The sequence below is a fragment of the Puntigrus tetrazona genome, chromosome 5 (genome assembly GCF_018831695.1).
Source record: "Puntigrus tetrazona isolate hp1 chromosome 5, ASM1883169v1, whole genome shotgun sequence".
Lineage (NCBI taxonomy): Eukaryota > Metazoa > Chordata > Actinopteri > Cypriniformes > Cyprinidae > Puntigrus > Puntigrus tetrazona.
The window spans coordinates 24,891,230-24,903,588 of NC_056703.1; the positions used below are offsets into that span (position 1 = coordinate 24,891,230).

General features: G+C 43.1%; 1 protein-coding gene across 2 annotated transcripts in view; it reads right to left on the reverse strand.

Annotated features, from left to right (window-relative positions):
* LOC122346005 (integrin alpha-X-like) overlaps nucleotides 1–12,060 on the reverse strand; it is an 88,681-nt gene extending 76,621 nt beyond the window's left edge. For both annotated transcript variants that reach the window (XM_043240627.1, XM_043240626.1), the window contains exons 1-5: nucleotides 11,955–12,060; nucleotides 11,613–11,758; nucleotides 11,319–11,472; nucleotides 1,892–2,024; nucleotides 1,737–1,810 (exon numbers count right to left, since the gene is read on the reverse strand). In XM_043240627.1, coding sequence (XP_043096562.1) covers nucleotides 1,737–1,810; nucleotides 1,892–2,024; nucleotides 11,319–11,472; nucleotides 11,613–11,758; nucleotides 11,955–12,008 — 561 coding nt within the window. In that variant the 5' untranslated portion in view covers nucleotides 12,009–12,060. The remainder of the gene's footprint in view (nucleotides 1–1,736; nucleotides 1,811–1,891; nucleotides 2,025–11,318; nucleotides 11,473–11,612; nucleotides 11,759–11,954) is intronic.
* Between the last annotated feature and the right edge of the window lie 299 nt (nucleotides 12,061–12,359).

The following is a 12,359-nucleotide window of genomic DNA, read 5'->3' on the forward strand; positions in this document are numbered from 1 at the left end:
GAGGCACCCTCTGGCACCCGCGTCCCGACCTATGGAACCTCCACGTGTGGTTCCTAGACGGAACATAAGTCCTCTACCAGCAGGGGTGGAGGACACTATCAGGGACTGTCGGGGACCTCCAGGCAATTTCGGTCAGCGAAGAGTGCCTTGTGTCCCCTCACACAGAGATGCGTTCACTTTTCTTTCCCGATTGTGTTCTCCGGACAACAAACCCCGGTTGAGCATACTCCAGCACCCCCGGCAGTCAGACTGGGTGGAGCAGTGTCGGTTTTAGCTGCCCGGGCTTCCAGTCAGCACCAGCAAGAATCTATTTCTGTCTTAGGAACAATGGTTTGGCCTCTCTGGCAGCAATGTACTTGTTGGTCTCTGCAGGGGCCAATGTCAACAAATTTTCTCTGGGGCATTGTGAAGGTTGCCTTGCATAGCATTTGCCTGACACGCTTGGCCTGTCAGCATTTGTAGTGCTGTTGGTTGTGACTGGGGTTCAGGTTGTGGCATTTTCCATATGGACCCCAGTCTGTCGTCACGACATAACCTATAGTGACTTGACAGACAGGGAATGTCTCGGTTACGTATGTAACCTTCATCTCCTGATTGAGGGAACGGAGATGTTATGTCCTCTTGCCACAACCTTAAACCAACCAAGCAGACACACTCTATCAGTTTAAATCTAGATTAAAGGCATATTTCTTTAACCTAGCTTTAACCTAGGTTTTTTATTCTGTCCGTGACGCTGTCACCTCTGGGTTGCTTAGTTAGAGACACTTAATTTCTAGTAATTATAGTCGATTTGATTACAGAGACTGTCTCTGCATTTAATTCTATATTGGTAAAAGCGCTATATAAATAAAAGTGATTGATTGACTAATTGATTGATTTGCGTACTGTTGAAGAAAGTGAGCTAGCAGTAAAACAGCTGACAGGACAAAAGAGTTTGTTTTACTGACAAATAACAATATCCCATCAGACCACAGTTCCCTGTTGTTCCACTGAAGCTCATTTGGCATCTGTAGCCTAACTTTTTTTAGTATTTTAGTATTGTTTTTTTAGTTTTTAATAAATATAATGTTATATAAAGCCATTAAAAAGGTTGCATTAATTATTTTTAATAACTAAGCTTTTAATTATGTATAACATATTATTTAATAAGATTGTCTCAAAATGATTTTGGCAAATTGGCACCTCTTACGTGTGTCAACCTTATTCACTCCATATAATGTATTCATGCCTGTTTATGCATTCATTCAGCCTGGACTACTGTAATGTAGTCCAAAATACAGCTGCTAGAGTACTTACCAGGTCAAGAAAATATAATGGATTCATTCCATTTCATTATGGTCTCTCCATGTCACCATAGTGCCATTTGGAGAATATGTACACTTTTCTGTCAATTATGCACAATTTCTACATGGTTTTTTAAACAAAAACATTGCACCCTCGTGGCACAGCTGACACAGAAAATCTTTTTTTCTTTTCTTACAAATGGTATTCTTGTCACTTTATAACATTCAGAGTGAACCACTAATGCAAAATGGAGTATTCCGATTATGTATTCTATACTATTCTGGATATTGGCAGTCAATGGGACAGTCCAAGCCTCCTGGTTTTTGACCTAAAATATAGTTTTAGAGTGGAGTAACCCTTTAACATGCAAGTTAGTTCAAGTTAACTTTTGCGTCATTTTGTACATCCTGCAATAAAATAGGGAAACAATAATGTAGGGAAATATTGCTGACCTCTGAAATGGCCACACTGAAACCCCCTTGTGATAATTCCATCTGAAAAGAGCTAAAGTTCCCTGTGTCAGTTCCTACAGAAACAGAAAGAGCATGTATAATTTCATTTAGTAAGAAATGCATTTAGAAATTTTAGTTCTACTATTGCCCAGTACCTTCAATAGAGAATATTTTTTCTCTTAGCTGGTTTAGTATCAAGGTGAGAGCACTGAAACTCTCTGTCTCAAAAACAAATTGAGGAGATGAAGCAATCAGCTCCAGCTCAGGATGAGAATACTCCTTACCAACCTGATACACAAAAAAAAATCACTCATTAAAAACACAACACTTACAGAATAAAATTATGTTTTATGAAATCTATTCAAAGGAATATTTAGGTTAAATACACAAGCCATTTTTCAGAAAGTAAACCACGAAAAACAAGTGGAAATTACTGGACTGATATTTTCCTGTAATTACACAGTATCAGCTATTCACATAAACTTTCAGTCTTATTTTTAAAATACTCTTCATACATCAGAACCAAAATACAAATAACGTTTGTTAAGTCAATAATTGGAAATTGCATTTTAAATGTGTGTGTGTGTATGTATGTATACATAAGTGTATGTGAGAGGCAGAGCTAGTTGGGACCGATGAAGATGGAGGATAGAGGTTAGATTCTGTGGCTCTTCCTGGGCTTAACAGGGAACAAAAATGGCCATGGCTTTGGAATCAGATTCTCAGGGATCAGGAACAGAACTCCTGGCCATGGTTTGAAAACCGGATTCTCTGAGATCAGGAACGGCACCTCTGGCCTCCTGGCTATGATTGTGGAACAGGATCCATGTGAAACGGGAATGGCTCTCCTGGCCATGTCTGTGGAAAGGGATCCACAGGAGTCAGGAATGGGAACGGCTGTCCTGGCAATGACTGGTAAACTGGAACGGCACTTCTGGCCGTAAGGAAGGAACTGTATCCATTTGAGCAGGGATGTGCTTATGTGGAGTGGGCACTGGACGACATTGGGGAGGAGCAGGAACAGCAAAGTGTCTTCGAAGAACAGGCTTTGGAGAGTGCTGTTGAGGAGTTCACACTGGTTGATGAGGCACGGGCACTGGAAGGCACTCAGGAAGTGTGGAGACTAGAAGGCTTTCGGCAAGTGCAGGCTTGAAGGGTGCCTTAGAGGAATGGGCACTGGATGCAGCACGGGCAGTGGGTCTGAGTCAGCAGTAGCCGGGGGGCCTAAATGAGCTGCAATTGGCGGCAGGCTTTTTGATTTCTCCATGGACAGCGGGCTTGAATCAGCAGTGACTGGCAGGCTTGAGTTCTGAGCAGACGGCGGGCTTAAGTATGCTGCAGCTGGCATACTTGACAGTAGAGTGAGTAATGTTTGTTTGTTGCAACTGAGTGCTTGGCAACTGACAGCCAATCAGATATTAAGCAGTGAGGCTTGTGTCACATCAGTAACAGAAAACATGCATCGTTTAAACAGTAGCCGGTGAGAGAAAAGCATAAAGTAACTAGCATAAGTAACAAGTTTGCTCCTTGTTTTCTTTCTTTTGTACTTTTGTTTTAGTTTTCTTGCTGTTTGTGTGTGTCTTGTAACACGACTAAAACATCTATAACACAACTAAAAATGTGTGGAAAATGCCAGATGTGACGCTTTCTCCCAGGGGTTAGGAATGTACAGTATGTAATGTCTATTAATGAATACCCAGAATTAACATTTAACCCCAGGTTTAGTATGAGCAGTGTGAAAAGTGATTACAGATAACTCAGGATTCCATTTATCCAGGTTTTAGGATAACCCAGGATTAACAATTTCAAGTGTGAAAAGCCCTTATGTGTATTTGGATTAAAAGTATTCTTCCTGTTTTCCAATCATAATTACAAATCTTTACACACATTACAATTAATGTAAATAATTTCCAGAAAACTGCACTGAGCTCATCCACTCCAATCATGAAACGCAAGACAAAAACATGTGCAAAGTTGAAGGAATTATGGCAGACCACAAATGGTCTAATTTGATTGAAGTAATTCAATATATTAAATGTAAAATATTCATAATTCATAATAGTATTTTTAACTATTACATTGGAAGCATTTCCAGGCCTTCCTATAGATGCCCGCATCAAATTCAAATCCCTGACGCTGGCCTATAGGACAATCACAGACTCCGCTCCCTTGTACTTACACTCACTAATTAAACCATATGTTCCCTCCAGGTGCCCATGCTCTGCAAACGAAAGGCGTCTTGCAGTCCCATCGCAAAAAGGTGCAAAATCACTCTTGCGCACCTTCACCTGGTCTGTTCCTCGCTGGTGGAATGATCTGCCCGTTGCCACTAGGGCAGCAGAGTCACTAGCAATCTTCAAAACCAACTCAAAACTCATCTTTTCGTTTACACTTTTGACCCAACATCGCTAGCACTTTCTTCTTCTTCCCTGCTCTTTCCTATCTTGTTCTTTCCTATCCTTTCTATAAAAAAAAAAAGCCTTGTGTCTGCGTTAGGTAAGCCAAGACCCCACTCAGAGCAGTTATGCACTGCTGCCCTTTTGTTGATATAAATTGCTTCTATTGCCTACCTCATTTGTACGTCGCTTTGCATAAAAGCGTCTGCTAAATGACTAAATGTAAATGTAAATGTAAATGTAATGTAAAGCCAGAGCACATGTTATGCTCGTTGCAAAGTATTGCCAGTTTCACTGCCTTACCAAGCGTTTCTCTCATGATTATTCTGACTGCTATCTTGTGTATGACCTTGCCTGTTTATTCTGACCATTGCCTCTTCAAATCATCCTTGTATTCTGCTAACCTGATTGGATTGATCTTTGTGTTACGACCCTTGCCTGTTTTGCTGTCTTTGCTATTTGGAAATCCATTTAACTTGTTTGCCGATCTGATTGCCTAAGTATTACCAAACCTCTGCCTGTTACATCTGACTATTCTCTTTAGGATTGTGCCAATAAACTTCCGCATATGGATTCACAGCTGTCATCAGCGTCCTCATCACACAAGTTACTTGTCTTAAAGCAATGAAGTTGATCCAGCACAATTTTCTCCAACACTTTAGAAATGAATGGTAAGACACAGATTGGACAATATTTTTTTTAAAACAGAACAATTTAGAAAGGGATTCTTGAGTAGAGGATTGACTGTAGCCACCTTCAGTTAAGCAGGGACACCACAAGTTTAGAGACACCAGATTGGGTTCAACTGAATAGATATTAGAATATTATTTTTTAAAATGTTGGGTGAATAATATTTTTAGAGAAAAAAGAAGGTTTGAGCTTGTCAATCACCTCCTTCAATGCCTGGAGGCATTCAAAAGTGTACCAAAAGACAGTGGCAAATGATAGGGAAGGAAAGCAGTTAAAGCAGTGGCAAATGATAGGGAAGGAAAGCAGTTAAAGTGGGCAAACACTAAATCTTAAATGACTAAATTTATCACTGAAATATCTCAAGAAACCTTCACTAAGAGCATCAGAAGCAACAGGTAAGGGGTTTATGGAAGGATTTACAATAGATTGAATGACTGAAAACAGAACCTTAGGTTTCAAGTGATTTGTTCGAAGCAGACTTAAGAGCAACTTGATCCCATCAAACACAGAACGTTGTGACAAAGCCGCCAGTTTGTCATACTTCAGCGCTACTTTAGTTTTTGAATGTTCCCTATAGGTTATTTTCAGGTTTAATTTTAGAACCTAGAGAGAAACGATCCTGGAACGTTCCTGCTGGTTATTGTTAGATTTTATTTTACAACCTTATTTGAGTCCCTGCAATTTATTTTTAGTTGTCCTATAACTATGTAACTAATATAATATAATATAATATAATATAATATAATATAATATAACCAATTAAAACTTTGCAGATGGTCCTGATTATTTCAATGCTGAAAGGTGTGTTTTTGAGTCATACAATTTTTGCAGAATTTCATGTCTAAAATAAGCTTCTAAAAAAGTGTATCAAAGTAGTCAAGTCGCATTATAATGAAAATATAATTAAGCCATAAGAATAGTCAAGGCATTTATGTTTGGGCATTATATGGCATTCGTTTGTATGTTTCTTTACTGCGCATCCTCAGATCTCTCAGCATGTGCTTCTTCAGCAAAATGTAAGTTAATGTTCATTTCATTTTACTGACTAACACTCATTTAATGTTCTCTTTACTGAATAATTACTTATAATTTTCATATATATTTAAGAGTAAATATTGTGATTTCAGAAATATTTGACCAGTCTATTTGAAGAGAACATGATATTAACTGAGTTCCTTTTTGGGAACTCGAACTGTGTCCAAAATGCTATGGGAAACCCCTTCTGAGTGGCCACGCTCTAAATCTGCTGTAAAATCTGTCTAATGGAAGGGCATGACATCCTGGGCAGATGACATCAGTGACCAGGAAAGCATAAAGGCATGAGCGGCGAAGCCAGTGACAGCTTTTTGTCATTCAGACCTTTAGTGCTCTCTGTGTCTCTGTCTGTTAAAAATAACGACAAGTCATGCTTGTTTTAGCAGTGTGCGTGTGCTTGCCTAGATCGGAGCACGCGATTATTATGGCAATGTGGCAGATTTGAATGATCATGATTATAGGGCAATGCCAAAGGTGGAACAGCCGCTATGCAGGTACTTGTCAGCTGGCATGGCATGGTCCTTAAAGGCTTCTGCCTTGCCTACAAAGCCGCTGCATACAACTTCAGCACTCATAGCCAAGGGTTACTCGGCAGCAGGTCCAGCTTTTTTTGAAGAGGGAGCTTTCAAAGGCTAGCCTCGTAGCTCAGGATGCCTCCATACGATGGCTGTGTTGCAGGCTTACCAGGCTGACCTGCTCAAAACTTGGATGAGCAGGAGCAAGTGGTCTCAGATGACATCGCTGAGCTCAGGAGGACTGCTGATTTGTCTCTCCACGCCACAAAAGAGACAGCTCGTGCCATCGGTTGCTCCATGGTTGCAATGGTGGCTGCGGAGAGACATCTGTGGCTGATCCTGTCTGAAATGAAAGATCGTGACAGGGTCTGCCTCCTGGATGCTTCGATTTCCCCTTTTGGCCTGTTCGCCACCGCTGTCAATTCTGCCGTTGACAGATTACAGGAGGCACGGAACCATCAGAACATCAGTTGGTAGATTGTTGAGAAAATCTCGACTGGCTATGAGTCTTCTGGTCTCCCCTCACCAATGTGAATCAAGGTTCACTACACAAGGAGTATGGTCGGCTTCCAAGGCCTATTTGGCAGGTGTCCCTGTATCAGACATCTGCAACGCTGCAGGTTGATCCACCACCCATAACCTCGGACGTTGGTGTGACCCCAGGGTCTTCAGTCCTCTTGTCGTAGTCGTAGTCGAGTGTCTATGTCGAGACATAGACACAGAGCAGGGACTTGGAACTCTGACGTATGAAATACCGCAGCAGCATGCGCTTTTAAACAACCTAAATAAAGTTCACCTTCAGGTGTTCAGCACAATGAGATCTATACGTGTATCGAGTTTCATATGAATACATGCAAGTATGTGTGCGATATACTGCAAGATTTATAACTGTGTTCCAGGAAGCGCACACGCATTGAAAAAAAAAAGCATGTTTTACCCCAGTTATCTCATAAACAGCTTAGGTATGATCCACTGATGAAGCACTTAAATGAAAATGCTTGCATCTTTTTCCATGAAAATTTTTTTCATGAAAATGCATGGTAAATACCAGTCGCTGGCCGTGGATTTCCCACCTAGGCCTTAAGTGCTTACATTCATTCAAATGTATTTATACCTTACAAATAACAAAACAAATAAGGCGATTACATGCTTTTTAAACTTGACACTTAAACTTAAATCCTTACTGCTTTCAGTCTTCACGAGTCTCCCCACTGCTCTGCCTGTGTGGTTTTTTTGAGGTCAGAAATTTTAGAATTTAGATTTACAGAAGGCGAATATAATTCAGAATGAAAAAAAAAAAAAAAAAAAAAAAAAAGAACACTGTACACGGCCTATACTGTATGAAACTTGAAAACAGAAAAGTAGAAGGCCTTGTCGGGTCACCGAAGTCAGGCCTTTTGAATTCTGTGAAGGTCATGGAGCTTGTTGAGTCAATGATCTCTTGAACTTTTGGAGGAGTGTTTTACAGATCTTTGTCTCTAAGCATATTTATATTGTGACGGTCTGAAGGAAACACATGGCAAGGAGAGTTAAAGTACCCCAGATGGTGGATTTATTGAACAAAGAAAAAAACGATACGGGTGAAATGGTGTCCAAAAGCGTGACAGGTGCTGCGGTGCTCTCTTCTTTAGGTGCGTTCCTGTGGTGCAGCGGGTCCGTGCCTGGAGTGAGGGCTGATCAGATCACACACTGCTTTTTTAAAAAAAAAAATTGAGAGAGCACGTTATTGTCAACTTGTCTGGTGGCCATGCTCATCTCTCTGGAGTGCCTCGTGGCTTTTTCAAGCCAGGGGGTAACGAGCAGCCGCTGCGTCCGATCAGCTGGTGATGGGCGTGTCCAGGTGCTTCTTGTTGATTTCAGGACAATGCTGATGGATGTTCGGGACGCTTCGCCGCTCCAGCTCAGTGACGCACAACAAAGTGGAAGTCCTGCAGCGCGAGGAACCATCTAGTTACCCTGGTATTGGTCTCCTTTGCTCTGGCCATCCACTGTAGCGGGGCGTGGTCGATTACCAGGGTGAACTTCCAGCCGAGGAGGTAATACTGCAGCTCCAGGCCTGCCCCCTTGCCCACGGAGTCCACTTTACTTTTTCGGCTGCCCTTCCTGGTCAGATCTGTCAGTGAGACAGCTAAAGAGAAGTTAGGGATGAAACACCGGTAGTAACCGGCCAACCCCAAAAAGGCACATACCTGGGTCTTGGTGAGGGGCCTGGGGGCATTGCGGATGGCTTCCACCTTTTCCTGCAGATGGATGAGGTTCCTTCCGACTTGAAAACCCAGGTACTTCGCTTCGGATAGTGCCAGGTGACACTTTAGGGGGTTGGCTGTAAGTCCAGCCCGTCGGAGCTCGGATAGCAACCTCCGCAGTAAGTCGATGTGGTCTTTCCAGGTTTCCGAATAGATGACTACATCAAGGTAGGCAGCAGCATAAGATTGATGGGGCCAGAGAATGATGTTGTTGGGCTGCCCGATTGTAATGCCGTTGTTGAGCTTGCTGGGCTTTGCTTAGGTGTTCCCAGACTAATGGCATGACACGACCCATCCTCTCCCTCATATTCCTCACGTGTTCAATGACGGTGCGGTGCCAGCTGTGCTAGACTGTGGTCCTCAACTGCTTCACCTTTAGCAGCCGGCAGAGGTCAGCCATTTGCTGGGACATGAAGGGGTACCCTGGTCGGTCAGGCTCTCAGTGGGAATGCCAAACCGACTAAAAAAGAGGAAGAGTTCCTTTGCGATGGCTTTGGCTGTGGCTTTCCTGAGGGGCATCGTTTCCGGATATCAGGTGGCGTAGTCCACGATGACCAATATCGTGTTCCCAGGCAGACTTCAGCAATGGTCCTACCAGGTCCATCCCGATGCGCTCAAAGGGCACTTCAATGATGGGCAGTGGAATCAACAGACTGGGGGGAGGAGTCTGAGGAGTGGTTAGCTGGCATGTGGGGCAGGTTTGACAAAACTCCTCACCTCGGCTTCCAGGCTGGGCCAGTGGAAACGATCCTGGATACACTGGCAAGTGTTGGCGAGCCCTAGGTGTCCCGCCATGGGCGAGCTCCAGGATAGTCTCTGTTTTAGACCATGGAACCGCCAAGAGTAATTTCTCCTCCCCCCTCCGCTGGGTGACACAATACAGCAGGCCGTTTTGGACAATGAAGTGCAGGAGAGGATGGGGCCCTGGTCGCACTTCCTTTCCTCGATGACACAGACTTGAGGCCAGCAATGCTTCAGACGGTCATCTTCCTTTGGTCCTTAGCAACGAGCCTCCCGTAACCTGTTGGAACACAAAGAAAAGGTTAGAATTTTGGGAGGGGACTCAGTCGGAAGCCAACAGCATTGGTTAGTGTTGGGCCCCTCTGGCTGGCCTCTGTTGTCTGCGGTTCCCTTTGTGGCTGGCAGGCTCTCAAAGCCGGGCCAGTCTCAGCCCAAACAGCACACCGCACGGGAAGGTTCTTCATGATGCCTTCAACAGGCCATGTGTACGACAGGGCCATCAGGTTAATCCTCCTCACGGGTACTTGCCTTGTTTCACTGTGCACACAAGTGATTGGGATACGGACCTTGGGTTCCAGTCGTGGAGCAAGGATGCTTGCTCGGACGAGTGTGACCGCGCTGCCAGAATCAATAAGTGCTCGGTGGCGTTTACCATTTATTTTTACTTCGGCTTCTGGAGCTCCAGACAGTGGGTCCAGGTGGACGATACAGCCTGCCAGCCAGGTTTGAGGGGGAGGTGCCGGATCCTCAGTGGGCATTGGCTCATCCAGGGCAGAGAGAACCGCTGGTCTGTGTAAGGTCGCCGGGTGCCCTCTGCGTCGCTCCTGGACCACCTGGATGTTGGGCCACATCCGCCAGCTTCATGGCCTCGACCAGCTCTGCTGTAGTTGTCAGGTTCCGCATCCGTACCACTTGATGATGGGACCGCGGAAGGGCTCGTAGGAAGCATTTTAATCACAACTTGTTCCACTACCTGTCTGGCTGGCGGAGACCCCTCTAGCAGCCAATGCTGAGCGAGACGAGTAAGCTCAGCTGCCTGGGCCCAGGACCGGCATTCCGGGAATGTACTCCCAAGAATGGAAGTGTTGAGCGGTCAAAATGGGTGATAGACCTAGGCACGCCAATATCTCTCTCTGTAACGCTGGGTAGCTTTGGCTGCTTCCTGGGGAAGGGAAAAAGTCAAGATCACTTGCCGGTGTTTTTTTTCCTTCACAAACTTGCCCGCATTCTCCATCAGTGGGAGAATGGAATCTCCACGGCAAGGAGAGCTCAAAATAAATACCCCGGAGGGTGGATTTATTGAACAAAGAAAAAAAACGGTACAGGTGAAAATGTGACAGGTGCTGTGGTGCTCTCTTCTTTCGGTGCGTTCATGTGGTGCAGTGGGTCCGTGCCTGGAGTGAGGGCTGATCGGATCACACGCTGCTTTCTAGGGAAAATGGAGAGAACATATTAGTGTCAGCTTGTATGGAGGCCATGCTCATCTCTCTGAGTGCTTTGTGGCTTTTTCAAGCCAGGGGGTAACGAGCAGCAGCTGTGTCCGATCAGCCGGTGATGGGCGTGTCCAGGTGCTCCTTGTTGATTTCCAGTGTGACGCTGATGGATGTTCGGGACGCTCGTCACAATATGTACTGTTATACTGCTGAATCATTGAATAAAGTTGTTAGTTTACTTTCAATACAAAAAATATTTTTGTAGCTTTAAAATGTTACAGTTAAAATCAATGATGGCAGATGGAGCATTCAGACAATGTTCTTTTTTAGTTTTCTGTACATTGACAGTGTTAATTGTTTGGCACTCAATAAGACAATCACAAGTCTCTTGGTTTTCATCCAAAGTATCTTAAATTGTATTTTCACAAGTTAGGAATGACATATGGACATAATGTCATTAATACACGTTTCACTGAGGTGGAGTAACCCTGGAATATTATTTTAAAATTTTATTATTTTTGTTTACCCCAATGGCAAATCGTGTGATGTCCCTTTCATTGGCTTTCAGGATGACATTCTTAAAGTCTTCTTTGGGGTCATTTGATTTTCCATCAGTAATCACCAGCAATAACTTCTGAGAGTTGTTTCGCATGCCCACCTTCTCAGAAAACATCTGTTCTCTGAAAGGGAAATAAAAGAGCAATACAAAAGAAATAACCTGAAAAAAGGTTCATATTATTGGCAAACCCATATACAGTATCTTTAAAGTGTGTAAGCAATCAAATTAATAAACATTGATTACAATTACTGTTGCACTCACATAACAAAACGTATTGCCGAAGGTGTGTGTGTATCGCCCTGTGCCTGGGTCACATCTTTCATTAGTTGTTCGGGGTCTTTATTCACGGCAAAGTTCTCAAAGTGAAAGACTGCCGAAACTCTTGTGGAGAATTTAGCCACTGCCACCTGAGACACAGAAACAATATGAATATAATATTATATTCATATAACAAATGAAAGGCTTTTTGTTGTGAGAAATATTTTCTCAAACAACCACATATTAAATCTGAATTTTGAAAATTCAGATCATCACTAATAGGCATCATTCACTTACCAGGTTTTTAAATGGATACAGAGAAATAATGTATGAGCATGTACAAACCTGTGCTCGTTTGTCCAAAAACATCACAATTAAGTTCTTGATAAATTGGATCATCGTTTCAAAATTTTTGGGCTGATACTGCCAGAGTCGTCGAATAGAATAACTGTATCCAGTGGGGAATAACATGACACTCTGAAATACATAAAAACAAAATCGGTAGGTTGACAAAACTGTGTCGCCACAGTGTAAGATGTAATGCATAATGTGTAATCTCCCAAACATAGGGTACTAAGGGTTTAAGGCCCAGGTTAAGAAATGCATTAATTTGCCATTTACTGTGCCTAAAATGTAGAATTTAAGAGAAGCATTAAGGTAGCAACAAAAAAAAAAAAAAAAAAAAAGTTTTGTTTACAATTCTTATATGTATGAGATGGCAAGGGAGACCTTTTACCCCACACATGGGAT